Source organism: Parasteatoda tepidariorum, chromosome 2, assembly GCF_043381705.1.
Source record: "Parasteatoda tepidariorum isolate YZ-2023 chromosome 2, CAS_Ptep_4.0, whole genome shotgun sequence".
Taxonomy (NCBI): Eukaryota; Metazoa; Arthropoda; class Arachnida; order Araneae; family Theridiidae; genus Parasteatoda; species Parasteatoda tepidariorum.
The window spans coordinates 101,735,893-101,761,671 of record NC_092205.1 but is presented as its reverse complement, the minus strand read 5'-3'; the positions used below and the strand labels follow the sequence as shown (position 1 = coordinate 101,761,671).

Here is a 25,779-nt window from a genome sequence, read left to right as displayed (position 1 = left end):
ATCATTACTTCTTATTGTTTTTAGGTAATACCTTGTAAGCAAACTCCCAGTTAGTGAATTGAAGTTCAGTTCATCTATCGTCAATAATAAAGACGTTTGTGTTCTGACATGCTTAATATTTAGTTATTGCTATCTTAATTCATTATTCTGAACTTAGTGTTTAGTTATTGTTACAAGTATCATTTTAATTAACAAATAACATTACATTTTTTTGTTATTTCTATGTGAAAATCTCTTTCTTAATTCATTATTCTGAAGTTAGAATTTAGATATTGTTACAAGTATCTTTATAGTTAACAAATTACATAAAAAATTTTNTAGTTATTTTTTCATAAAAATCTCTTTCTTAATTCATTATTCTGAACTTAGTATTTAGATATTGTTACAAGTATCTTTATAGTTAACAAATTACATAAAAAATTTTTCCTCCACCTTGAAGCTAGAAGTAAGTCTAAAGTAGAATGGACTGAACTAAAGTTGGAACTCAAAAATTATATTAAAAAAAAACATTTTATTTCTATTTCTAAACAATTGAACTGATTGATTATGATTAATCCTGTTAAATCCTTAATTGTAATTTTAGTGCTCGAGAGACCCTAATGTGAGTGGGGGAAAAAAAGATAATTACAGTGCTGTTTAGTAGTTAGCATAAAATTTATAAAAAAATATTTACAGATTATTTCCTTTTTATTCTGGCAGCTGTATAAAAGAAATGTCAAAATGCTAAAATTTTTTAAAAAATGGGTTCCGCGTAAAGAATTATGATTTGCGATATTTTAATTTTGATACGCGATTGATACGCGATATTTTAATTTTGTGTCTTGATAACTACAGTGTGTCTGTGCAACTGGAAAGTCATGAATTTAGTTATTGAACAAAATTTTTCATGAAATGTCGCGATTTTAAATATTTAAAAAAAAAAAATCATGGAAAGTCGTGGATTTAGGTCGCCGAATAATCAAATTTATTATATGGAATTTAGCCGCTCCCCAATTTCATGGTGTTTTGAATATTTGGATTTGTAACAAAATTCCCACTCATAGTCATAATTTATTAAAATATAAAATGTTATTATCATGTTAAAATGATGGTGTTGTTTAAAAAAATTGAAGAAAAAACATCATTTCTAGAGTGATTTATCTTTTAAATTTCTGTGATTTCAGAATTTTTATTATTATTTATTTTTTCATTCTAAAATGAGAACAGAAAAATCAGGAGTATTTCTTTCCTTTCCGATGAACAAGAAAAGTATCTTTAGAATACAATTCTGCAGAAGAAAAGACAAAAAATTATTTGCTTTTGTATTTCTTTCAGCTATTTTATTGCTTCAACTCTTTCTTTACTCTGTTTTTGAAATTTAAAATCTATAAATATCAAGATGCAGAGTGTAACTGTTTTGGTTATACCTATCATTTCAATGAATGTTATTATAATGCTTTTTTAAATTTATTGCTGTGTTTCTGTCGGAGAAAATAGTAACTTCGGTAAGTCATGAAAAATTCTTGGAATTAGTCATGAAAAGCCATGGATTTGAAAATCTAAAATTTGGCAGATACCTTGTAACAAAAATATGACACTTATTTCTCTTGTTGTTAAATCCTTGATGGTCATCTGTAGTGCTTTAGATCCGACTCTGAGTGAAGAAGAGAAGCGTAGTATCATTCAAGTGGCGGTGACCACCGTTTATTCCCTGCCCCGAGATTATCTTCTTGAGAAACCGAAAGAAGAAGGACTTGACCCCACTCTAGATTTTGATCTGCTGCTCATATCCACTGTGGATGCACTCAACTTTTTTCTTCAAAAACTGTTACTAAAAGAAAGGAGCTACACAAACTTAGTTTCTATCATACAAGTAAAGATTATTATTTCAGAATAAGGTATTTATTGGTTATAGTAGGGGTGCTCAACCTGCGGACCACAGGCCTCATGCGGCCCGTCAACTGTTGACTTGCGGCCCGAGGGAGCTTTTAAACGCAATAAATTGTTTTTAAAAAAATATTGCATTTCATTTTTTAATATTTTTTTCAATTTTTAGTTATTGTTTAAACATTATAAATTTCTTTCAATAAAAATATTCAATTTAAATTTATATTACTCTAGAAAACATGTATATTTTCTTTTGCACTTTCACTCAGTTAGTTCTAAAGTTATATATATATATATATATAAAGAGGGAGAGATATAATTTATTATTATACTATTATATTATTTATTACATTAATTATATATATTTTTTTATTTTTAAATAAATTCAAACAATTAAAAATACTTAATTTTCTGCTAATTTGTTATTAGGTTTACTGATAAAGAAACTTAGTGTTTAGAACACTAAAATTTAAATTATCATATTTGCTTCTAACATGACTAGTGTGGCCCTTCGTTAATCTACCCACTGCTGTGCAAGTGGCCCTTCATTTTTAAAGGTTGTGCACCCCTAGGTTATAGTGACAATATGTTGGTGACTCATTTTCCCAGTTCTCGTCGACACGAATATTAAAAAACTGAAAAATATGAATTTTAATATCGCAATGTATTCACAAAAATGTATTGATATTTAAGTTTAGTATGATATTTTGATAGAATAGCGTGATATTTTTCAAGTACTGCTTTTCCAAGCTGTCACTGCCACAAATATTGGTCTCTGAAACGAATAAGTGTATTTTTTAATATTCCAATATATTGACGTAATATATATAATTATAATATATTGACATACCATAAACCGGGGTGAGTCTACCCATCCAGGGGCAAATCAACCCATTTTAGTTTTATTTAATTTTCACTATTTTGAATTGCAAATAAAAGAAATTTTACCGACGGAGGACTTAGTTTAGACTCTACAGAAGATGGCACTGTAGTAGTTTGATCCGTTTTTATTTATTTGGTGTCTTTTTAACCGACCTGTTCAAACGTCTTTTGAGAGATTTGTATTGAAAATCAGCAAACTTTTAGTTGGTGCTCCGTAAGTATATTATTATTATTACTATTTTCACTTTGGTTAAGTGATAAACTTATCTAAGACTAAGATTACATTAATTTTATATGAAAAAAAACAAAAAGAATGTAAGTTTTGCTGTTGTAAACAAAAAGCCAGAATTCGCGGGGCGAGTCTACCCATTCGTATTTAGTTTTAATAAAGCATAATAATATAATTTAGAACTTTGTTTATATTAAAATTAAGTCATTTTAAATGAATTTGAGTATATTATTTTAATTCTGCATTGATAAATTTATCATTAATAAGAAAATTTATAGGTTAAATATAAATGTAAATATAAAATATGTTTATTTTACCTATTTTTTCAATTTTTATATTACAAAATTAACTTTTTTTATTTAATGCAAGTTAAATAAATTATTATTTATAAATTATTATTACCTCCCAAAAGAATGGGAAAAGGATTTTTCATGATTCCCAATGTTTGAATTTCGATTTTGTTAATAATCTTTAATTATTATTATTTATTAATTATTTAATTGTAAATTTATATTAATTTTAATTTATTTTTATCAACAATAATCAGAAAAAAATGTTATTTTATAATGTTAATGATTATAAAAACAAAACTGTGATCAAAATGTGATAATCGATCAAATACTCAATTTGTGTTATTTTATGAATAAAAAAATGGAATATATAATAAAGTTATGAATTTTACTTCATAAATATCCTATATAGTAACTAAAATAACAATTTAATAGTAAAATTTGATTATTTACAATGTTAACATTCATTTTAGTAGAATGGGTAGACTCGCCCCATACGAGAGATTTGTCAGCAGTTCTATAAAAATATACAGTAACAGCGTAACTGTTAATATTTTCTAAAATCGATTTCACAGCTTTAAAGAGGGATAAATAGCGATTCCGAAGCACCTATTAAAAGCCTTTTTTCTTTAATATTTACAAAAGTTTGACCACTTGAAAGTTGACAAACTGAAAAAATGGGTAGACTCGCCCCGGTTTACAGTAATATTTTTTCAACTTGAACTAGTTTGTATTATTTTTTTCATTGGTCATTATGTTTGTTATCCAAATAAAATTTATTTGCTCTCACAATAATTTAATAATTATTGATGTATGTAATATTCACAACGTTATATTTTTGATTATGTTATCAATAATAACCATAATGTCGTCGTATTCCATAGTTATAGCTACTAATAATGATCATGGTATTATAATATTGATTGCGTGTTCTTATCATTAATGATGGCATTGTTATATTTGATACACTTGTACAAACCAGATATTGAGATTGTTCCTATGTGTTGTAGAATTTGGCTTCATGGTCCCTATAACTAATAAATACCTAGAATTAGGTTTTTTATCTGAACGGTTTAAATATAACAAATATAATAGATCTGTTAATAACTAATCCATTTACTGAAGGGCACACTTTAAAAAATTACTTTACCTCTAAACTTGTAAAGTATATATTTTTACATTTTGCAATAACTATATTTTCCCCCCATAGAATCTTCACCCTTGGATGATGTCAAAAAATGCTGTGGAAAGAGAACGCTGCCTGCACTCAACTTTGCACCTTCTCAGATGTTATGCAGAAGCAAGCAGTGGCGACGTAATTTCCGTTTAAATATTATTGAATAAGAACAATTTATAGATCGAAACAGAGAAAGTCAAATTAGTTTAAAGTACAAATGAAATATGCCTATGAATTACAATTAAGGCTTGAAATGCTTTTCTCAGGCCTTTTAGTGAGCATTGAATAAGAACATTAATTAGTTTAGAGCAAATATATTTGTTATTTTTAAGTTATTTTCATTGTTTCACACTCAAAGTTGATTTTCACTGTTACTTTTAACACACAATTTTAAGGAACTTAAAGTACCCAAATTGAAATTCATTTTTCTGAACATTTGAATTTAAACACATGAATAACAAACTTTTCTTTCAATATTAAATTAGTTCGGAATTTAATTTTATTAATTAATGCAATATATATTGTATAAATTTAATGTTAATATTATATAAATTTAATGTATATATTATATAAATTTAATGTATATATATATAGTATTAATTTAATTATTGTGGTGTATCTACCACTACAGAAATGTAATTTCAATTCCCTAGTATACAGGATATGTTAACTCGACCCCCCTATGAGGGGGTACCTTTTCATAGATGAAGGTTGACATTGTTGATATCTACCATCCCCACATTGGTGACCCGAATGTAATGTGAACACACCTACCTTAGCAGAAACGTCCACTATGATTTGAACAAGTCTGCTGTTATAGATGGTCCACATTCAACAGTTGGTCCACATTCAACTTGCTACTTGTGACTGTGACATTATCCACACCTGCTCCTGTTGCTACCCAGTTTCGATCACACACAACAGATTCACTTGACTACTAATGGCAACATAGGGGAGACTACGACTGTGAACTTAATACAGCTCTCACAATCAGCACTAAATAAAGTACGGTGACCTTAATACAGCTCTCCCGTCTTCTCACAAAACGTCCATGGATCGACTAGGGGTATACGTTCATCGGATTGCATCATAGATATAATTTTGGTGGGGAAGTACTGTAGTGTGTATCTGCCACTACTTCCTTCCTTCCTCACTGGCTCGACAGCCCAGGATGGGCCTTGGCCTTCTCCAGTAGTTTTTTCCAAGCTGTCCTTCTTTTGNAAATGTAATTCCAATTCACTAGTATATAAGACATGTTAACTTAATATGAAGGTTGACACAGTTGATAAATACTATCCCCACAAATTATACCTTGGACCAGCAATCGATGTGAAATGTTGATCGGCAGTTTTGATTTTTCGTTTTGTTTTTTTGCCTCACACTGTATATTTCTTCATGAATGTGAACACTAAACATTTTTTTTTGTAATTTGTCATTCAAGTTTGTAATTTGTAACATTATGTAATTTTCGTAACATTTCGGCACTTTAAAAAAATAAATAAAATCTAATTAAAACATATAAGTGGGCCAGTGAAAATGAGCGTAAAGTATTATTTCTTAGTTACTGGACCTTTAGACAAGCGACAATTTTTTTTAAAAAAAATTTCTATCTCTGTAAAAATATAGAACTCAATCAAAAAAAATTATTTAGTGATGTATGCAGTTTTATAAGTTTTACATATTGTAATGATCAAGTTCAGGTTTAGCTAAAACATTTCTATTATTCTTTGTAGGCTTACACCCCATTCAATACCCTTGGAAATATTCTCGGAATGTTGGTGCCAAGGTGTACAGACCCACAAATCACAGTTCGACATTTAGCGTTCGACTCGATTGATGTTGCAGTTGCTTTGGCCATGAAACTTTCTAGTAACTATAACTTTAACTCATTTCTCTGGTGGTTTTGCATTTGGAAAAAATTGTGAGAATGTTTTTCCCTAATGCACTATTTCCATATCTAATAACATAAGAAAAACGGTTTTGCAATGCGTGGAAGATTGCAGTTTAAAATATGAGTTTTTATGTGCTGAACCGTGAATGGGTTACAAAAAATGATTAATAACAAATTGGCAATATATTGAATTTGGAATTAAAAATACCCTTAGAATAAATGCCTTTTATTTAATAAAACACATAAGTGCGATAAAATCATTGAAATGGAATAGGAACAATATTAGTAACTTACAGCATTAAATTTTAAATTAAATCGATAATTAAGTTATTGAGTGAACATTGTTTTAAAAACTTTTTTATTTAAGGTTAAAAATCTTATTCCATGCTAAGTTTAACATTCTAATGCCAAGTTTGTCGGTATTTACATAATCATTTTAAAGTGGTCAGAAAAGGCTTCTTTAGGGCTTGCACAATAATGCAAAGGGGCACAAAAACTGAGTATGTTTTTAGGCTTTGTAAGACCTAGCTATGATTCTGAGCATGACTAAACACTTAATAATTAAATTTATGCCAGCAGTTACAAAAATCAGGAAAATCCTAATTAAAATCCAAAAAAAATCAAGTAATTATTATAGTTAATTAATTTTTTTAGTGTTTGTGGCCACCCTGATTGAATTTTACATCACAGTGAACTACATAATCAAAAGCTAGTTTTTTATATTAGTTGTTTTCTTCAAAATGACTACTGATTTATTTTGCATGAAGACAAAAATAAACAGTTCTTAATGAATTATAGCTCTTTAGTCGGAACTCTATCTGATAATATTGTTTTGTTTATAATAGAGTTTAAATAATAGGTTATTTTTTTCAATTCGAAGTCCATTTTTTACTATTTTTAATTCATGAATGAAGTTCTAAAGTCATCAAATTTCAATGTTTAGTTATTACTCTGACTTTTTTCTATGTAACTATAACATAAAAATGTTTTTAAAAGTTAGTTAAAACTTTTTATATATCATAAACAAATTCACCCTTGTGTATGTTTAAGAGTAAAGCCTTATTCTGTAATGAGTTTTAATATTTGATACAGGGAATTCATTACATTTATTTTTTCAGTATCAACAGTTTCGTTCAATGAGTCACCAGAAACTACATTAAATTTTTTAAAATCTCAAATAATAAGTGATGATCCATCATCGATGTTTATCGTAACTAAAAGTTTAGGAAAGGTAAGAATGAGTCATTTTCTTATAACCCATTTAAATAAAATGCTCTGTGTATTATTAAAATGCTTTCTCATATTTCTTACATAGTTAAAAAATTTGGAAAACTAAGTAAATTTGTGCAAAGGGTTCATTATCCCTTTGATGCAGACTGGTACCAGTGTTTCTTCAGTATATTTTTTCTAATGCTGCAATTACAAGTAAAAATATATTTTGGTTTTTTTAATTATTAAAAACAATCAAATAGTTATTAAAAAATATATTCGATTATTGTAATTATATTTGTACTGAAATTCAAAATATAAATTATAATAATAATATGAAGAAAAAGAATTATTTTATCCATATTCATATTCAAAATTTTTTTCCTCTCCATATAATGTAAATGTGGGTTAGTTCCATCAAAATGTCCTCTACAAAGGTAAATTTCTCCCAATACTTGATCCAGGAGTTCCCCTTCTTCTGGATTGGGTTCAAAATTACAAGGCTACGCATTAGTAGTCGTATACCCAAAAATTGGTTTGGCTGTTCAACGACAGTTATAAAACAAGATAAAATATAATGACAACCTTTCTGGTAGTTATGCTCTTTTTTTTTAAAAAAAAAACTTTGTTTATACTAAATTTGTTATCAAAATAGAATATCATTTCTAGTATTTATCTTTTATAAGAAGCCATAAAAATTACCTCACTATTACTGATGCTATGATTACCTAATTATGGTTATAGGTGCTGTTGTAATAGGTACCTATTATACTAATATAAGTTCTGTGATAGTATGTATCTTATGACCTTTTTTCATGTATGAGTACCTCATTGCTTAGAAAAAGTATTTCATTTATTGATCTCTATTTTATATTTCAGTTTGTTGCTGAGAAACTTCCACTGGACCAGCTCTATCCATTCTTAAGATCTCTTGTGGATGGCCTTTGCGATCCCCATTCACAGAGTTCATCCGGCGCTTCCGTTGTTCTCAACACTGTCATAAAGAGCAAGAGCAGGGAAATCAAAATAGAGGTAAAGCTTTCTTCTTGCACATATTTCTCCTTAACCGCTTCCCTAATTATTCCAGAGTTAATCGGGTATGTATATATTGCACATATTTATTATCCAGAGTTAACTCGGGCATAGCAGAATTCGTCAATACGTTTTGTTTTATCTCGTTTTTATTCGGCCCCAAGCAAAACAAAAAGTAATAATAATCTGCTGTGATTGGAAGTTTGCCAATCATTGTTTGGAAGGTTTGTTGTTTGTGGGACTGCAGACGTGTTTTGTACAATTGTATATATACGATGGTTGATGAATTTACATAGAAAAAAAGTTACAAAATGGCGTTCGGGAGCGGAAGTAAAAGTAATGCAGATGATGAAAATGTAAACATATGCAAAGACTAATATTTAACTTTTTTCATTTGCTCAAAATAATTTGGGATGGTAAACTGACAGTAAATTAAATATTTTTCACGCGTAAAAAAAAATTAGAATTTCAACTTAGAACTTGTGTTTGTTTTAGTTCCTTGTATTTATTAATGAAATAAAAAAATATGTTGATTTTTTTCTTTTTTTTTTCTTCAAAAAAATTGGTAAGGGAAACAGTTAACAATTCATGTTTAATTAAAAAGAGCTGTTGTCTTTAACATTTTGTTCGAAAGTTTTGAAATCGACAATATGATTTAAGATTCCAAAATTGTGACCTGTCCAAAGAAGTATCTATTTGAAGTAAATTTTTTATTATGCAATTTGCAGTTTATTATAAATGAAGCGTTTGTTATGAAAACATTCCAATTGGCTTTCTGAAAATGACGAAATTACAGTTTAAAAAACATTTTACTATTGCTTAAGTTTTGCATGCCATAAAATCTTTAAATAAAATAGATTTAATGGCAAATATATTTTGCGAACAAATTCATTTCATTTTAGTGAATTAGTAATGAAGCTAATATCTTTAATTCTGCAGTACTGAATTAACATTCGTAGAATGCAGTTTTGTACATTAATAATGTATTAAACTATATTCTTAACTCACTAACTTCTGTTGCAAGCCTTTGATGCATGAGCCATTTATAACCCTTTACTTCTGTTGCAAGCCTTTGATGCTTGAGCCCTTTATGACCCTTTACTTCTGTTGCAAGTCCTTGACCAATTGATCTGAAGCTTGGTAGGCTTCTCGTTGCCTCTTGGAATGAAACTACAGTACTTCACAATGATAATTTAGTGACTTTACCAGTGTGCCATAACAGCTATAGAATTAGTTATTATTTAAATGTATAAGTTAATATTTTCCCTACTTATCTAAGAAAAATGTTTGACTCTATGATGTCATCATCATCATCAATAGCTCGACAGTTCAGGATGGGCCTTAGCCTTCTCAAGAAGTTTTTTCCAGGCTAACCTTTTTTTTGCTAGTGTTCTCCAATTTTCTGTTTTTAAGACCAAAAGATCTTTCTCTAGGCCATCTATCCATCTCAAATTTGGCCTGCCTCTTTTTTATGTGCCAACTGGTCTGGCATTGAAAGCTCTTTTTGTGGAAGAGCTCCGTCCATTCTGATAACGTGGCCTGTCCATTTTATTCTTTGCCGTTTAATAAAGTTAATAATGTCAGGTTCATTATATGAGAGCTCTAGATTTGATCTTCTAAGCCACTCACCATTTTTTTTTTTTTTTTTTTGAATTCCTCCAAAAATAGTTCTCAACACCTTTCTCTCAAGACTCTATGATGTAGTAACCAAAAAAATTTAAATACTATTAATGAGAGTGGTAGTGGCTCAGGGGATAGAACGTTTGCCTTCCAATGTGGTTAACCCGGGTTCAAATCCCAGCAATGTCTGGTCGACACGAATTCCTCACCCGGCTCGCACCGACCACAGTGCTGACGTAAAATATCCTCAGTGGTAAACGGATCATGGGTTAGAGTCCCCTGTCAGGCTAACCTTGGGAGGTTCTTGTGGACTTCCTCTCCATGAAATGCAAAAGAGGGTTACTTCCATCAAAAAGTCTTCCACGAATTCAAATTTCTCCCAATACTTGATCCAGGAGTTGTTTTCTGGATTGGGTTCAAAATTACAAGGCTACAGAGTTGAACATTAGTTGTCGTAAACCCAAAATTGGGTTGGCTGTTCAACTAGGGTTATGAAACAAAATACTATTAATGAGCAATTTCACGATAATGAATTTTTAGATTTAGGACGTAAAATTCAGTTTTAAAATTAATTAAACTGTTGAAATATTTTTCATAAAATAATTCTTGGAGTTATTCACACTTACTGCAATTTTCATTATGTTTTGAAAATAAAAATAAAACTGGAGTGATACAGGTGTATTGTATTGCATCTAAAACTTCTAGTTTTTAATTTTCAAACTAAAGAAACTTATTAAAAATTGAAGTATGTGTGAGTGATACCAAGATTAAATATTAAAACAGCCAAACTTTTTTTTAATCTGATTTTATGTGCATTTAAAGTCTGTAAATGCTTTGTCTGTATTAATGGAATTGTGCAAATGCATTGAAAATAATGTCTGCCTTCAATCTCAAATAGCACCTTCTTAAAATAAGTTCAATTCATAGTGGGTTAACGAAGCAAAATAAGTAAAATTTTCAAAATTTATGTTCTATTTTATTTTTGTTTCAGGTGCCAAATTTCATTGATGCTGTCAGAAACAAATTATGCTATATCCATTGTCCTCACACTAGAAAAGGGGCTCTGAGAATCTTCCAGAATTTAGCTACTCATCACTTGCCCGCAATTCTTGTATCTCTACTCAATTCACCTGTTCCCTTAGATGTGTAAGCATTAAACAAAACATTTGTCAACAGATTTTTTTTTTATTGTTATGAAAAACAGTGACGTAATTATAAGTAAATCCATGTCAAAAATATACTACTAATTTCCGGCTAAACAGTATACAGGAAAGGCATAACAACTTGAAATAGCCATACACATAGCTGCCAACTCTATTGGAATTTCCTGTAGACTACTGCATTTTGCTAGTTTCTCCTGGTCTACTGCTTTAATTAAAATTCTCCTGGTTTTTGTACATTTTAGAAAATTCCCTAAAATTGAGTAAGTTTCCTAAAAAAATCCCTACTTAAATAGAGTTTTTGTACAGATTATTGCTTGCTTGAATATTTAAATGATGCATAATGAAGCGAACCTCATTTGTAGAAATCAGTTCCAAACTTTTTTGTTTTAAAATGTTTTTATTATTATTCAGAATTCTCTTTTAAATTAATTTAAAAAAATTTCTAACTATCTTTGATGAATTAAATGCTTATTAATATTTGAAATTATTAGTAAACATAATACATAACATTTCGAATATGTTTAATGTCAATCAAAACTGTAAAATATTGAAGTTTTTCTATTTTGATGACTATAAAATTCCCTATGCGTAAAATATTTCGTACATCATGCAACAATTATCTTGAAATTTATATTATTTCATAAAATCTACTGGATTTTTTTCCTACTCATGTTAGCAGCTATGCATTCAGTATGAAACCATCCAAGATATCTTATTCTGCAAAATTTGTTTTAACTCAAAAGAATTTTTAAATAAGTATTCAAGTTTAATCATTTAGAAAACTTTTAGCAGCATTTCCTATTGTATGGATGAACCATTTATATAGAAAAATAATCTTTGCAAATTTGTCCCTCTGAAAAGGACATCTACAAAAATTTTATCAGGGGGTGCAACGAGGGCAAATATTCATTAAAATAGCTTGAAAATAGGGTACAAGTAATTGGTCTTTTAGTATTTCTGTTGAAATATTTTTCGGAATGTCTATCAAAGTATTTATACAAATTACATTCAATTAATAAATTACTTAACCAGCAATAATTGACAAAAAAAGTTTTATTTTTAACAACATTTAAATTTTAATACATGAATAAAAAAATTAATGAAAATCATCTTTATTTTTTTAAATAATGCATAAAGCACCAAAAAAAATAGCTCTAGTATCTAATTATTTTTTAATTTTCAATTGTTTTTGTCTTTTGTATACCTTCTAACTAACGAAAAAATATTAGATAATTATAGCATTGAATTGAAAATGTAACTTTTACACTAAATTTATAAATTAGATGGGATTCAATGTGATGTGTAACAAGCATCATTTGTGATTACTTAAAATAAAATATATATATTATTATTATTTAAAAGCAAAATATATTTTTAAATAATTGGAATTACAAGGGTCTCTTTTTAGATAGCAAAATCAGATGCATAAATAGATACAAATGCATATTTGTACTTTTTGTTTATAAAATGCATATAACTTCAAAACTATAAGACTGATCATCTTGTAATTGATTTCATTCAATTCAATCTAAAAAAAAAATGCATTGTCTCACTTTGACATTTATTAATCTTCTAATTGGCCACTTATAGCATTAAATTTTAAAATACAATTATTGGTACTTATTTTATGAGCTAGAAGGGATTGAATGTGATACGTAGAAAGTATCATTTGTGATTGTTTAAATTAAAATAAAAACTATTAATATTTAAAAGCAAAATATATTTTTAAATTATTTGTATTTCAAAGGAGCTGCAAGGGATTCCACTTGAATTTTTGTGACCGCTCATTGAATTCCCCACCTAAATAGAATCTTCAGATTGTAAGGAATGATAGCAATTTGGAAAAATTGTAAGGTCAATAGATGCATCAGAGTGGAAATGATAGATCGATGTTCTAGAATTTTTTTAATGAGAAATTTATTATTAAGTGTATGCTACATTCTGTTTCATTTATTTCCAGAACTTATCTCATAAATCCTTTAAATATTCTATGAGTTGCAAACCCATTTGATATGTTTCAAATTTACCTCCACCTGCCATAATGTACCATAGGTAAAATAAAAAAGTGACCACCCTAAATAACTTTTGATCTAATGATCAGATTTTTATGTACTACAACTCAATTTTACTGGCTTAAAGGCCCGACCTTGAATTCAGACACTAAAACCCTCTTTCCTTGACCTAACATACCTCTTTTGACAAATTAGATTTTTGACCCTCAGAACATAGGGGTAGCTCCAATCTAATATATTCCTAATCTGGAAAATATAGTCCTAATAGTTTATCTAGAAGAGCATAAAAATTTGAACCTCTTAATATTAATTTCCCTTTTTGTGTAATTCTTTATAGCCCTAACTATTAAAACTATTTAAGTGAACCAGTCGAAAAATTCATGTATCCAAAGATACTTTCCATGTAAAAAAAACATTTTTAATTATTATTTTTATCATTTTAGTCAAAAATTATTTACTTGCAAGGTGTGCAAAACTTTAAATGAAATTGGTTAATAGTTTGTGAGAGTTCAAATTTTTATGTACACATCTTTTAAAATTTAGACGAATCAGTTACTATTTAACCTAGTTTGTTCAAACTTTATATTTTGTTGCTTAAAATTACCTATTTTAAGAAGATGTAAAAACTTGCATATAATTAAAAAATGTTTGAACAACAAATAATCAATAAAACTAATAAATGATGGATAAAATTTACTTTTAATGTGGAATTATCTTTGGATAAATTAATTTTATAATTGTGTGTGTAAATATTTTTTGATTCGCCAAAGATGTATGGGAGATAAAGTCAAGATGTATGAGAGATAAAGTCGTTTGCGAAAAATTAACATTAAGGGGTTCAAACCTTGAACCTCTCTCCCGGTCAAACTATTTGGGATCGTATTTCTCAAATCAAAGCTACCACTTTTATTTTGAAAATTAAGAATCTAAATCTATAAAAAAGAACCATCTTTATTCACAGAAAGTATGCTGTGTCTGATTTTTTATCTTAAAATACCGTCTGCACTAATTTATTGGTATATTTAAGATTTGGCCTTTAAGTCTTTAAGATTGAATCTTAGTACATAAAAATCTGATCATTGGATCAAAAGTTATTTTGGGTGTTCACTATTTTATTCGGCATAGTGTGCTTCTGTAGTTTAATATAAAAATTTCAGAATTAATATTTACAGTATTGATCTTTCATTCTGACCTTGAACCTTCCTTAACGACTTCGACATATTTGAACCTTGTTCTTTTATCATTTTTTCCCCTTCCTTTTCTGAAGATACGAAATTTGATAATTCACCATATTTTTGCAAATTGCAGACTTCTATCAAAATTGAAAAATTTGCAAAAGGAACAAGGTTTTAAAAACATGTGAATTGAAGAGTTTTCCAAAAGAACTTTTGCCACATAGTGCTGAATTAATTAAAAGGTAAACTTAGGCAATGAACGCATAATTGGAATACCTGCAAGTGTTGTTCCACAATATCCCAGGTTCTAAATCGTCCTTTGTTGAAAAGAAAGAGTCAGATGCATGCATCACTAACCACGAGTCGTTGGAAAAGAATAGCAACAAATCTTTATTTAGTCCTTGTGGGCATCAGTTAGATACAAAAAGACAGAAAAAGCACTCTGGTGAAGTATGTCTAGGCACAACAGCAATCTCATGGATGAAGGTAGTGATCTGGATATGAGAATTTCAGGACACACTCTTAGGGATCTCATCAGACACCATTCTTGACACCTTGCTCAATCAATCAACTAGTAGGTGGAAGATTCCGTATCATCAACACACAAAAAACAGGCCATTTTGTAGACTGCAGATTTAAAAAAAAAGATGTACAGTACCATTATAAATATTTGATGAAAAAAAAGATAAGCTGTAATTAAACCAGCCTTCCTGGTCGCCTTAGGGGGGAAGGTGGAGAAAGGAAAAGGTTCCGTTTAACGTAGAGAAACGACAAAAATAAAATACAAAAATCGAATGCGCTGCGCCAAACGCCGTCAGCCCCTTTAGTAGAAAAATGCTGTAAACAAATTACGGTTAGAAAAAATTAGAAGGTACGGTTAAAAAAGCAGCAAAAAGGTAAAATAAAAGTATTTAAATATTTAAGATGGTTAAGGCTAAGAATCAACAAAAAATGTAGAAGTGAAAAGTTTCATGTGGATAGATAAAAAAGAAAGGCGATGCAGCTGCCATTCTACCAATTTGAGGGGAGTAACATTCCAGTCCACCTCCATAAGGGAAAGTGTAAAAAATACCAAATTAATTCAAGGGACTATATAAGTTTTAGATTTAAAAATAGTGAGTGACTCAATTTCACAACTTTAAATGTTGTTTTACAGGTTGTTACAGTTGAGCACAGAAGTTCTTTACAACAGATGGAGTTAACTTGAAAACATCTTAAATGTGTCTGTGTTTTGCGTATTATTTTTCGAAGTTATTGGTTCAATTCTGGAACCCAATAGTTTTGTTTTTCAGAAAATGAACGAATGTTATTTTATTTAAGTTCAGTTTTTATCATGATTTTGATAATTTTTAAGATTTATTTTTATATTTATAACTTATCACATTGCAATTTTCTTTTAGAAATACTGTAGATATTTGGCAGACTCTTTGTGCAGAAAAAATTATCTCTAATCATGTAATTGAATATTTTTTGGATATATTTTCGGATAATGTTGTGTCGTCCCCGCCAGATCCACATGGCAGAAGTATTGCTAACGTAGCAAACCACAAACCATTATCTGTAAGTCACTATCATCACTTGTTTAATTAATTGATTATGATTTGTTTGTAATATATCTATTGATTAATATATTAATCTACCGTGGGGAAAATAAAAAGCGGACCTCACTGGATAAATTTTGATTTAATGATCTTCAGATTCTATGACTCAATGTTAACGATTCTAAGGTGTAGGACCACAAATATGCTAATTAATTTGCGCAGAAGATATTTGAAGTTAGGAAATCAGACAATAAAACATACATTCTCTGTATAAACATTGCTTTTTTCCGACGGAATCTGATGTCTTTCACCCCTGCCCCAAAAAATGTAGGGAGGCAGCCATAATCTAGAAATATGATCCCAATAGTTTGGTCAGAAGATCAGGCAAAATTTTAGACCCTTTAATATTAATTTCATATTTCGCTTATTTCACCATATCTCAAAAACTTATAAAACAAATTTAAAAAAATTTTGCACAGAAAAATTTGTTTATCTAAATATAACTCCATGCAAAACATAACTTTTAATAAAAATTTATTATTTTATTTAATAATAGTAAAAAAAAATTTGAATTGTAAGGTATACGATTTTTTATATCATTTTGAAGTATGTAATTTTGCATGGCAAAATACAAAATTTGAGCAAAATCAGTTGAAAAGTTATTGAGAAATCAAATTTTAAGAAAGTTGCATACTTTAATTTGTTTAAAATGAATTCTCTATTCAACTAAGCTAAACGCTACAAGACATACATTTCTATTGCCTTTCAATTTTCTTTATGTGATTTTTTGAAGCATCCGTAATTTGTGGGACAGAATCGGGTGTAGAAAGTATATTTTAGGTTTCTTTCTTAAATGAAGTTTTTTTAAACAAAATATCAGTACAATCCGTCAGTCAGAGTGGCCACCCTCCTGGAAAACCTTGAAAACCTGGAATTATCATGGAATTTTTTTATACTGGAGAAAACCTGGAAAAATCAGGGAAATTTAGATAAAAGCCTGGAAAAATCAGGGAATTTTAAAGAAAAGCTGGAAATTTTTCCTTCGATAATTTTTTTAATCTCACTAATTTAAATTATTTCATCCATTATGCCCACTTTTTTTAGACGGAAATGTATCGCCAAACAGTTGAAATATCATCAACTTAGCGATACTTTGCTTGCTTAAAAATTTGCTCCATTAGAGCTCTGTTAAACTAGAATGACACATAAAATTCTCGCACAGTTGCTAAACGAATGTAGAAACCTTTGACTGCTATGGGACTGTGCAATTTAGAAAAGATTGTGGTGGAGGTGGAAGAAGGGATTAGGACATTAGCTTTTGTTTTTAAATTCTGTCCTTGGGCTGAATCCATTTATGGCTCAAGTTTGTTCTGATGTTTTGGTGNACGCCCGTTTCTTTTTGGGTTTTTTTTAATGCTAAAATTGTTTATAAAAAGTTTTTGTTTTTTAATAATATCATTGATTGAATATGAATTTTTTGAGTGCTTGAAAATTTTTGTAAAGTGCTTGAAAAGTTTTTAAAAAGTGCTTATTTTTGATTCAAAGATTTGGCTATGGACCCTGTCAAAAAATGACTTAAAAGTGTAAGAAAAATGATGAACAAGTAATTGGTTTGAAAATTAGTAAACTGACAATGGATATAAAAAATTATTTTTTTAATGTAAAAGAAACATAAATAAACACATTCAGTTATTTAAAATGTTTGGAAATTTTGGTTTGAACACTCCTTCTAAGCGCAAACTATTAATTTTCAACATTTGTAATAGATTGATGTTTCTTTTTTACAAGTTTGAAGGAATACAAGAAGTCTCTCATTCTTTTAAAGGCTTCAAGGCCTACTGCAAATCTTAGCATTGCGTTTTGCCGCATTCATCACTTTGCACTTCTTTAGCTTTTTTACCTCGCTTCTTCAATAAACGACAAAACCACAAGCTTCAACATTTTCACCAAATGATGCTTAAACATCAAACTTTTTTCTAAACTATAATAAATCCTCATTCTCTTCTTCATCACTATCATCCAGGAGATACAGTTTTTAATTGCAAAACAAAATAACTTCAATATTTTTTTTAAATGTCCGTAGAATTTCCAGATGATAGGCACAAGAATCTGCTGGCTTCACAAACAATCTGAAAAGATATATTAATATAATAACAAGAGCGTTTCTGCTGGGACCATTGAAACAAGACGATACATACAGGAAAACAAAAGTTATGGGAACGATGAATTGTGATTTGACTGTAATTTTAACATTACAGTAACTATGCTTAAATAATAATAATAAAAGATTTCTATTCATAAAATTCTAAATTCAATCTTTTGTCTCATTGCATAATTGTTCATATGAACTATCATATGTATGTTTGCTGATTTGTGATTCTTGTGTCTTAGGCCGTCTGTGCCTTCCGTGAGATCTTTAAAGTACCTGAAATGGAGAATTGTGGCAAAGAACATTTTGATAAAATATTTGCTTCTCTTGTTCTTGTTGCTGGAGCTTATTTAGGAGCAGTCTTCCCCACCTACACAGTTGAGAAACAGAAAAAGAATGACACAAAAATGTCTTCTTCCTCTTCTCCAATCAGGTAAGATTATATTCTATTTCCCCAACAAATCCTTTTTTTTTTTTTAAATCAATGATGATTACATTTTCTTATTATAATGATAGCAAAGAAGATTGTGCTCTGGAAAAAATCCGGATTTCCAGATTTTTCACTAACTGCAATCCGGAAATTTCTGGAAATCCAGAAGTTTACAGAAATCCTCGATCACAATTATAGATAAAAATTATTGTATATTTTATTTAAAAATATTGGATCTAGAATTTATAATTGGCATCTCTTTCATTTTGTAAACATTTTTTCTGGTAGAATAGTAAATGTGATTAGAGATAAAAGTAAACTAAATACTTAATTATTAATTTAAATTATGCTGCATATAAATTTATTTAAAATTTCACATTGTGAAAATATCAATGATTTAAGTTTATAAATACATTAATTTTTTGAAATGCGTCATTAATGATTTTACTTAGGAAATTTTCAGGATTTTTGAGTTGGGCTCACAATCACTCCTGTGATATTAAAAGTGCTCCTGCTTAGAAAATTGTTACATCCTAGAAGAATATTTTCTGCTGTTAACAACTTCTGTAATTTTTTTAAAAAATCTTTTAACATATATATTTTTTTCCAAAAAAGCATTTATATATTTTTTCTTCTAGGGTATAGTGAACAGCTATTACTTTATTTGTTATTATTTTGTATTTTTAACGATGCTTTTAAAATGTATGCTTATAATTAGTTGAATTGTTTAAATCAGGGATGGGCAAACTACGACGCCTCAGGCCATTCGACCAGCGGATAGAATTTTAACTTACAGAACTGTGGCGAAAATAAACTATATACATTATACATCCATTCTCTTGTCTTCTTTGTTTAAAGCTATTTTTGTCTTTCTTTTTTTAACAAAGTACTGGTGACCTTTTTATCTATTTTTGTTCTATAAAGCATAAATTTATGGAAATAGCTACCTGGCAGAGGCAGAATTATTAAGATAGCTTTAAAAAACTCCATTTTGAGTTTGAATGTAGAATTCAAGATTTCAGTGCCATTCAAACGGAATTATATATTTTTACCATGCCTTTCAACGTAAATTGTGAAATAGTGAGGTCGGATTTGCAGCTTGAATATAATTGAGTTCCAATCTAACTATCATCTGAAGAAGTTGTTTCTAAATATTCTAAAGTTTGAGTTTTACAAATCATTACCAAAATCTAGCTTCCCAAATTGAATATCTCATGCCCAGAAAATCCGTACTATATTTGCCTAATCTTATATATGTGAAAAAATGTTTTCAACTCTGAACCTTAGAAAAAATCATTTTAGAAGTAGACTAACAGGCAAGCGTTTAGCCTCGTTCCTTAAAATAAGCACATCTCACTTCGAACCTCAATATCAGGAACTTTAAAAATGAAATCGCATTTTCATTCATCTCTCTAAATATTTAAATTAAAACTTGAATCTAGTTTTTTTATTTTAGAAGTTTGTATTTGGCCTACCAAACTTTTTCTTCTTCCTCATTTTTGGCCTTGACCAAAAAAGTTTGCCCATCCCTTGTTTAAATGTTAGTATAATTGAAATATTAAAAATAAATTACAATAATTTAATTGTTGTTATTATTGGGTAATTTGTATTATAGGGTAATGTATATATAAAGATTTTATTTCCAAAAAAACATGTTTTAGAAACATGTTAGATAAAGTATTATATGTGTTTTCAGAATCGCCATTGAGACGTTGAAATTCTTCCTGTTGTGTGTGAAGCAGGAGATGATTGTGGCTTCCCTCACAGATGGTGGTTATTGGGGAATGATGGAAGAAGAAGACAAATTTCCTGAAGCTGTTGCTGCACTCGGCAGGTGAGATCTCTCATTATATGTCTCTATTATATATGTCTCTATTATTATGTCTCTATTATATATATATTATATGTCTCATTATATGTCATTATAAGATCTCTATTATGTGTCTTATTTAAGTAACTGAAATTATGTTACTCTTTTAAGCTCATGTCCTTCTTGACAATATTTATAAGTAAAATTACATGATTTTTCATTGTGTTTTTAAACAGATCCATTTGCCTTAATCTTCCTGAGCAAGTTCCAAAACTCGTAACTTTCTTGAACCCCCTGCTGAACAGCTCAGTCGACATACACCGCATAGTTGCTGTTGCTTTCTTTGTGGAATTCTTGTCCCAGTGTTACAAGGGATGCAAGAACTTAACTGAACCCCTCATGAACAGCCTCCTAGGAAGGCTGGTGGATTCCTCTTCCGTCGTACGCCGGCTGTGCATCTCTGGTCTTGGAAATATTTCAATGCTTGATAAGGAACAGGTAAGTTCTTCCATTTAAGAAAAATATGATATAAATTATTGTATTTTCAGTAATTATAAATTTTTATGTCGATTTCAAATACTTTCTATGCCATGCTCTACCATATGGCATAGTTATTTTATATTATAATCAATAAAGAGACAAAAAAGAGAACAACATGTGCATTATAACAACAAGCTGCTGTACAAGCCTTATCATTGTTATTAAGTAGAAAAGTGTAGAGTGTAATAAAATAATTAACTGTTGATCTCATGATTGAATTTTCATGTTTACAAACAATTTTAATAATTTAAAAAACTGAAATAAATGCTTATAAATAAAAACAGCTGTTAAAAAAAAATTTTCAGACAAATCCTGATTTCAAAATTTTTTATTATCACTTTTTAAACTATATCATTTTCAACGACAAATATGTTTATATGAGTAGACTTGTTTCTGAGTGTTAAAATAACAAAATGTACAATATTTAAATTTTAATTTTGGAAAAAATTTGGACACATTTAGATTTGTTATTTAACAAGATATAGTATAAAATGATTTAAAAAAATTTCTACGTAACAATACAGTTATTTTTCTACCATTGATAAATTGTTTATTAAGAAAGTATCTATATTTATAATAAGTTAAAACTCTTTAAGATCTTTGGAATCTTATCACTTCTTTAAAGCTTTGGAATTTTTGAGTTTTATAATAGTGTTCAAAATATTTTGATTTGCTTAAATTGAATAATTTACAAAGATATGGTATAATAGGTAAACAGTGTAATTAATATCCAGGTATACTTTTAACCAGTTTTTTGACTAACTTATTGTGACCACATTTTCCTAATTGCAGCTATTTTCTCATTCTGTGAACTTAAAGAATTAAAACAAGTTCCTAAAAAATTCTATTTACTCAAAAAAAGTATATGTTTTGTTTAGATTATCATTAGGTTAGCATTAAGATTATATCTTAATTCCCACAAATTGAATCATTAGGACGAAAATTCTATTTATTTTTATTTTGCTCTCAGTTCATTATTAACATGGTCTCAATACATGATCACATTACTGTATTTGTAGATAGAGAGATACTCGACCACCATCTTGTCAGCCATGATGACAGGAATGGATGAAAGGGAGGATCCAGGATGTCGCATCACACTCGAGGCAATGAGTGGCCTGTCAGCCATCCTCGCACAAGTGGCCGAGGAAGATGTCAGAAACATACTCATCAATATCGCACTAAGGATTAAACCTATGTTCGACAAGGTTTGACTCTAATACTCTAAAATCTAAATTTGTGCATCGACATTTTTCTACTTAACTATAAATCATGAAGCTATTGTTAAAGGTTTACATCAATAATTTTGATAAGAAATACATTAAAACGAATACTTAAAATTTGTGCAATTTACAAGTTATTGCTATAAAGCAGCATTGGCTCAGAGGACAGAGTGTTTGCATTCCAATTAAGTTAACCAGGTTCGAATCTCAGTCGAATCTCTGGTCGATACGAATTCCGCATCCGGCTCGCACCGATCACAGTGCTGGCTTGGAATATCCTCAATGGTAGACACATCATGGGTTAGGGTCCCCTTGCCATCAGGCTAACCGTGGGAGGTTCTTGAAATCTTCCCCTCTATTTAACGCAAATGTGGGTTCGTTCCATCAAAAAAGTCCTCCTGGAGGGCAAATTTCTCCCACTACTTGATCCAGCAGTTTCCTTGTCTTTTTGATCGGGTTCAAAATTACAAGACCACGGAGTTGAGCATTAGTAGTCGTAAACCAAAAAATTTAGGTTAGCTGTTCGATGACGGTTATAATATAAAATAAAAAGTTATTGCTATGAGCCAAGATAGCTTTGGGAATAATGCACTTGTTGTCCACAAATTACCAACAGATTCAAATCCTATAGTAATGACTGATCAATTTTTATGTTACTTTCAGCTGCCCATTAGATGGAATGTTTCTTTCTCTAGGTAATGCAAATGCAAAAAATTTCACGTTTAAAGTAAAACTAAAAGTTTAACTCTCAAAACAAAAAGTTTCAAGTTCATATGCCAATGCTTAAATGAGGAGTTCTTTTATCTTCTAAGTCTCATTCAAATTAATTTACATGGCTCTGAAGTTGAACGTTTATGTTGTCACAAATCAGATATGGATCAGCTGTTCATCACAGTTGATAAAATACAATCGAAAGTGCTGCTGTAAACTAATTTGTAACGCATANGGATCCAGGATGTCGCATCACACTCGAGGCAATGAGTGGCCTGTCAGCCATCCTGGCACAAGTGGCCGAGGAAGATGTCAGAAACATACTCATCAATATCGCACTAAGGATTAAACCTATGTTCGACAAGGTTTGACTCTAATACTCTAAAATCTAAATTTGTGCATCGACATTTTTCTACTTAACTGTAACTCACAAAGCTATTCTTAAAGGTTTACATCAATAATTTTGATAAGAATTACATTAAAATGAATACTTAAAATTAGTGCAATTTACAAGTTATTGCTATAAAGCAGCGTTGGCTCAGGGGACAGAGTGTTTGCATTCCAATGAAGTAAACCAGGTTCGAATCTCAGAGATGGCTGGTCGATACGAATTCCGCATCCGGCTCGCACCGATCACAGTGCTGACTTGGAATATCCTCAATGGTAGATGCATCATGGGTTAGAGTCCCCTTGCCATCAGGCTAATCGTGGGAGGTTCCTCTCTATTTAACGCAAATTTGGATTCGTTCCATCAAAAAAGTCCTCCTGGAAGGCAAATTTCTCCCAATACTTGATCCAGCAGTTTCCTTGTCTTCTTGATCGGGTTCAAAATTACAAGACCACGGAGTTGGACATTAGTAGTCGTAAACCCAAAAAATCAGGTTAGTTGTTCAACGAATGTTATAATATAAAATAAAAGTTATTGCTATGAGCCAAGATAGCTTTAGGAATAAAGCACTTGTTGTCCACAAATTACCAACAGATTCAAATCCTATAGTAATGACTGATCAGTTCTTATATTACTTTCAGCTGCCAATTCGATGGAATGTTTCTTTCTCCAGGTAATGCAAATGCAAAAAGTTTCACTTTTAAAGTGAAACTGAAAGTTTAACTCTCAAAAAGTTTCGAGTTCATATGCCAATGCTTGAATGAGGAGTTCCTTTATCTTCTAAGTCTCATTCAAATTTGCATGGCTCTGAAGTTGAACGTTTATGTTGTCACAAATCAGATATGGATCAGTTGTTCATCACAGTTGATAAAATAAAATCGAAAGTTCTGCTGTAAACTAATTTGTAACCCATAAACTACTCTTATATGCTTTTATATTACACAGTTTTTGAAAGGAAAATTATGTTTTTAAATGACAGTGAGGCTATGCTATTGAAAATTTAACGAAAGTTAACAATAATTAACTTACTATAACTTAAACTATACTATAAAGAAAAGTTGAACCATCAATTTTTCAGGCTGGTGCACATATTCTAAAATTCAAAGATGAGCTTTTATTTCAAAACAATAACAAAAATTTTATTTCTTTACATTACACATTAGGCATACATCTGCCTTCTTTGAATTCTATGTTCTGTTAACATTATAAGAATACCATCTAGTGGCTCTGAATAGCATTTTATTATATGCCATCTAGTAGTGGCTTATAATTTATCAGATTCTACACATATTACCAACCTTAACACTATTGAAGCAAATTTATGTTTAAAATAGTTATGAAGTTGATTGTATTATTGCTAAGAAAATAAACTTGTAGTGAAAGGTGATCTTCAATGCAAATGTAGCGTTAATACACTCAAATCCTGATTTAGTGAAATCCGATATAGTGTAAATTTCAATGTAACGAATATTTTCTGAATCCCCAAATGAATCTCCGTAGAAACAATGAATAAAAAATACCGATATTACCGAATTGGTAATCCGATTTAATGAAGGTGAAGATAAGCAACGATTCTCATTTTTTCCTCTGATCAAAACACTTTTTCATTCTTCAAAAGTACACAATCGGAGTAAAATTTTTTTAAATTTTAATGTTATATATGTATTAACTATAAATGTGTATTTATATATTATGCAAAAAATTGCATAATATATAACCATTTTCAGAGTGTTAATTATGGTTAAATATTAAAAACAATTCAAATAAATTCAGAAAATAAGATTGTAAATATACCTGAAAACTATTTTTTTTACTGTCAAGTTAAACCAACAAAGTATGCATTGAAACCAAAGGAGAAAAATGATTTTCATTTGTGAATGGTACTCCACCCACCCTCTGCAGAAAAAATTCTCTTTCAGGTCTGAATGTGATGCTTGTGGTCATTTGTGACTCATGATCAGCTTTTAACATGAAAGAAATGAAATCAGATAGTAATGTTACATTCTATGAATGGAAGCTCTTGGGGTGGTCAGCAGTGAGTCTTCTCTTGTCAGAAAAGATGATAAAATAAGATTTTTTACATTATTTGAAATCCAATAATAAATGGAGAAAATAAGGTTGAATTTTGGTCAAAAAAATCGTTTTACAGAGGTTTATTGCTTCAGAGAATATCGTAATATTGAGAGGAGCATGTCATTAATTCATATGCAAGTTCGTCGGGACTACGAAGCATAATCGCAATAAAGGGAATTCTTCTTGTATTGGATATCGTAGTAGCGAAAGTTCACTGTATATTATTCCGTATGTTTCAATGAATGTTATTTAATTAGATTATATTTATTTATCATTCTTTAAATCACTTCACTCCAACACCCATCTTCTACAAAATTATAAAATGTTCAAAAATAAAGGAATTAAATTTACTTTGATTCAATGAATTC

General features: G+C 29.6%; 1 protein-coding gene across 1 annotated transcript in view; it reads left to right on the top strand.

Annotated features, from left to right (window-relative positions):
* Window positions 1–25,779, top strand: part of LOC107457233 (maestro heat like repeat family protein c11.1) — a gene marked incomplete in the record, with an annotated part of 83,214 nt that overhangs the window by 45,510 nt on the left and 11,925 nt on the right. Inside the window, 11 exon segments of the mRNA XM_071178017.1 lie at window positions 1,618–1,852; window positions 4,478–4,582; window positions 6,178–6,313; window positions 7,454–7,566; window positions 8,424–8,576; window positions 11,188–11,342; window positions 15,947–16,106; window positions 18,479–18,669; window positions 20,363–20,500; window positions 20,713–20,974; window positions 22,036–22,224. Coding sequence (XP_071034118.1) covers window positions 1,618–1,852; window positions 4,478–4,582; window positions 6,178–6,313; window positions 7,454–7,566; window positions 8,424–8,576; window positions 11,188–11,342; window positions 15,947–16,106; window positions 18,479–18,669; window positions 20,363–20,500; window positions 20,713–20,974; window positions 22,036–22,224 — 1,837 coding nt within the window.